General features: G+C 50.1%; 1 protein-coding gene across 1 annotated transcript; it reads right to left on the bottom strand.

The window, feature by feature from the left end:
• Positions 1–463: 463 nt before the first annotated feature.
• Positions 464–3,866, bottom strand: LOC123410069 (disease resistance protein PIK6-NP-like). Its single transcript, XM_045102959.1, has 2 exons — positions 2,801–3,866; positions 464–2,460 (listed from the first exon to the last, which is right to left on the bottom strand). Exons 1-2 carry the CDS (start codon positions 3,799–3,801, stop codon positions 843–845), a joined length of 2,619 nt encoding a protein of 872 aa, XP_044958894.1. The 5' UTR covers positions 3,802–3,866; the 3' UTR covers positions 464–842.
• Positions 3,867–4,334: the final 468 nt, after the last annotated feature.

Below are 4,334 nucleotides of genomic sequence, written 5' to 3'. Positions count from 1 at the left end.
AAGCGTGGAGAGTATTTGCAAGATCATACCTCTTTGAGCGTCCAAATATTGTGGGAGACTTATTCCCTAACCAAATCCTTCTTGGAGAGGGAATCGAGGGCGTCAACACCGTCCTCCGTCCCATTGTTATAGTCTTGTACAGTACAAGACTATAACTATGGAATACAAATAAAGTAATAATTTAATTTCTTATTATGAATATAAAGAATGGTACTCTATTTTAAAAAGTTAAGTTCAATATAAAAAAGGTAAGATTTTTTTGGTGAACTAATAGAAATTAGCAATTTGTTCTGTATACGAACTCCATGTTAAATCATTTATTTGTGAATCCATGCTAATTGCAAAATGTAAATGGCTAAATTTTGAATATATATGATACTGGTCACATATCCATATGACGTGGATACAAAAGAATTATTTACATACAAAGATATTAACTTGAAATCCATGTAGAATCCATAAATAGCTGAATTTGGAAATACTGATTAATGGATTCAGAATACAGTCATTTACAAAACAAAGGTATTCACATGAACTCAATATAGGGTCACTCTGCAAGTTTAGTTTGGACCGAAACTGATGTTCACGGCTTAACGGCTATGGGCATAGAAGCAAGTAACACTGACAGAAAACATGATACTTCAATTGAGGAATGAAATGCTGAGTTCTAGGGGCATCACTTATTCAAACCAAGTAACTACAGAAATCATAAGAACGCTGTTGAAGGAAGTGTGTTGAAATGAATCATCACATGCCCCTTGACCGTCTCCATCAGAAGGTATATCACATCCGGACATCGCTCATGCTTGCTCGGAATCAGATGTGTACAGTGCTCCAAAACTCTATTCGTCGATCTTCTTATCAATGCTCATGATGATCACTTGACAATTAGGGTGGACCTTCTCAGCAGTCTTCTTTACTGCCGCAGCTGCTGCTGCCGCATCCGCATCATGCTGCGAAAACTCGACGATCATATGCTTCAGGCCTGTCAGATGCTGTATGCCAGACAGACCCCCCGACTCCTCTGAATGGCCTTCTTCAAACTTTAGCTCAAGCACTTCAACCTTCGATAAAGCATCGGTCACAAAGGTCACTGATAGCAAGCTGCACCTTATTGAAAGCTTCTTAAGACTACGAAATCCACCGCTTGGAAATGCGACTTGTTTCTTATCCCCATACGCCTGAGTAACATTACAAAATAGTTCCAGTTCGCTCAAGCTTACCATTTCACTGAGCTCTTGGATGATGTTCGCATCAGCGCTCTTCCCGATATTGCTGCATGAAAGTGTCAGCAATAACTTCATTTTGTTTATCCCACTCGGCAACTTGGCATTCCCTGCGAGCAAATGCATCAACTTTTCCAGCCTGAGAATGCTAGGAGGTAATTCTTTCACCTTCGTCGATCTCACATCCAGTGTCTCCAGACATCTTAGCTCCCCAATCTGTGCAGGGAGTTCGCAAACATCTGTTCCCTTGAGGCTCAAGTACCTCAGAAGCAGCAATCTGCAGAGACCATCAAGGCAGAGTGGACCTTGACAGCCTTCCAGGTCAAGAACCCGCAGTACACTGAGTTCATTCAGACGAGGCGTGCGACCGGTGTGAGAAAATGCGGTGATCGAGCGAGCACGAGATACTTTTGCCCCACCAATTTGTGCAGCAGCCTGATCATGCTTACCACTATTCAGCAATGATAGCCGTCGAACAGTGCCATTACCAGGTGGGAGTGGGACATCTTGCTGTTCAGCATGTACCAGAGCAACAAAGTTGTCTTCCATGGACTTGCAAATGATGAAATCGTGTATTACTGGATGAAGAACGTAGCTGCTATGGGTGCCATCATGATTCATCTGTGATGGTTGGATTAAGTTTCTGCCAATGAGCTCACTGATGTAGTTTCTCGCTGTTTCCTCTATGCTTGTGCCACGCTGTTCACTGATGAAACCTTCTGCAATCCAACGCCTCGCAAGACGCTCTATTTTGATCTCATGGTTCTCGGGAAATATGCTTAGGTGTAATAGGCATGTCTTGAGATTGGCAGGCAGATCACTGTAGCTGAGTTTGATGATCTGTTTCATCTCTTGTAGCTCTGAATTTGTCCGCCATTCCAGTCCTGACCGCTCAAATTCATCTCTTGTGCGCACCTTGCTGGCTAATAAGCCGCCCACGCTCACTATAGCAAGTGGCAAACCACCACACTTTCTCATGATCCGAGTTGAGACATCCTTCAAATGGGCAGGGCACCCACCCACACCCCCAAAAGTTCTTTGTTTAAACAAGGTTTCGGCATTGGCTTCATCAAGAAGACGAGTCTTGTAAACATTGTCACCTGCAGCTGCTTTTGCAACAGCCTCAATTCTTGTTGTAGTGATTATCCGACTCCCAAGATTGTTCTCTGGAAAACAGTGTTTGATTATCCCCCAGGTTTGAACACTCCATAAATCATCAATCATAACAAGATACCTATTTGATGACAAGAGGGAAATGAGTGAGATGCATCTCAACCAAGAGGAAGCAGGACTAAGTTTTATCCAAGATATGTTTTTTTTTGAAAAGGAGGCATAGCCCCGGCCTCTGCATCCAGAGATGCATGCAGCCAGCAAGTGCCACAGAATAGTGTACTAAAGACAGTTTTTCAGTACAATGACGGCAATATGCCACAGAATATATGAACCAGATGTACTCGGTTAAGACTTGAGCTTGTTTTAATATATGGCCGTATGCATCTTTCGATGCAGAGGCCGGGGCTAAGCCTCATTTTCTAAAAATTAAAGTGGATTGATCGAGATAGCAAATAGACTACCTCTTATCTTGCAGATGCTGCCTCAGCCTCACAATCAATTGATTCACATCGCCGGCATCACCTCGTCCTCTGCTGTACACGCCGTCCACTTGGGATAGCATATCGCCGAGCACCTTGGCGACATCCGAGCTCCGGCCGACCGAAACCAACGCGCGGCACTTGAACCCCGCACCGACCAACCTATACACCTCCCTGGCAAGCGTCGTCTTCCCGGAGCCGGCCATCCCGACGATGGACACGACCTTGAGGCCGTCCGAGCCCGCTCCGGTCACCATCTCCGCCACCTCCTCCCGTGGCCCGTCCATGCCGACGAGGCCGGCGCTGTCGGCGTAGAGCGCGAAGAGCCGGGGGTCGACGGCGGCCGGGTGATGAGACTGCATCTGCGGGCCGAGGCTGTAGCGCTTCCGCAGCTCGCTCACCTCGACGACGCGCGCCCGGAGCTCCTTCAGCTCGGTGGCGATGACGTGGCGGTCGGGGATGGTGGTGAGCCGGCGGATCCAGCGGGAGAACCGGTGGGAGGTGTCGGCGTCGTGGGTGCCGGCGTCGACGCGGTGGGCGAAGAGGTCGACCCAGTCCTCGATGTCGTAGGCGAGGTCGCGGACCTGGGCGATCCAGCTGGAGGTCTGGACGTCGGGGTCCTCGAGGGCCTCGCAGCGGAGCACGGCGGCGTGCATGGTCCTCAGCTCGGCCTGGAAGAAGGCGACGTCCCCGCGGGCGCCGGAGAGCAGCTCGTACTCCTGCTGCACCAGCTCCGCCAGCTTGCCCGGCAGCGCCTCCACCATGCCCGACAGCGCGCCCACCGCGATCTCCATCCCGCCGGCCGGTTGACAACAGAACAGACCAGGCTCCTCTGGATCTGGATCTGTGGGTGCCGCCGGCGGCGAGGATGGGCGTGGACCTGACACTGAAGACTGAACCAAGTCTTCGTCGTCGCCTGCTTGCGGTTGGTGGTGGCGCGAATAACTTTTTTGGCTGTAATTATTCACATTCCACACCACCATCAAGAGAGAAGAAATTCATAGAAAAAGACTTCATTTGGTTTTTTTTCTTTTAGCAACAGACTTCATTTGGTTAGAGCATCTTCAACAGCCGCACTAAAACAGCGTCGCGATGTAAAAAATCACGTTTTTAGCGCGCATATAAAAAAATTGCTCCAGCGGTCGCGCTATAAACGCGCGCGCGGCATAAAGAGTATAGCGTGTGGTCGGAATCGGCATCACGCGCTGCTTATTTCATGCGTCCGCTTTGGCACGCTGCACACTCGAGCGCTCGCGCCGCTTCTCTCCATTTTCGCCCCCACCACGTCACCTTCGCCGCCGTCGGCGAACTGTCCGATGGACGCCCCCGTCAGCGCCCCCTCGACCCCTGCCTACAGCCGCGACTCCTCCGTTGCGGCCGTCGCCGCCGCCGCAAACCCTAGCGTTGGGAGCTTTGGTTTCGCCGCCACCGTCGCTCCTCCAAGCACCGGCACCGCGCGCGGGCTTTTCATGCCGCCACGGATAACCTCGGCGGCGGGTGGCCTCACGCCGACGCC

Source organism: Hordeum vulgare, chromosome 7H (genome assembly GCF_904849725.1).
Source record: "Hordeum vulgare subsp. vulgare chromosome 7H, MorexV3_pseudomolecules_assembly, whole genome shotgun sequence".
NCBI lineage: Eukaryota > Viridiplantae > Streptophyta > Magnoliopsida > Poales > Poaceae > Hordeum > Hordeum vulgare.
Note: the sequence above shows the minus strand (reverse complement) of the source record. Positions and strands in the feature narration are given on the sequence as shown.

What these genes read in the sequence shown, in the direction of transcription:
- LOC123410069 (XM_045102959.1), bottom strand. Translation starts at nt 3,801, where the DNA reads ATGGTGGTGTGGAATGTGAATAATTACAGCCAAAAAAGTTATTCGCGC. An exon ending in CAGCATCTGCAAGATAAGAG is followed by an intron (nt 2,461 to 2,800) that starts GTAGTCTATTTG and finishes GTCATCAAATAG; the next exon opens with GTATCTTGTTATGATTGATG.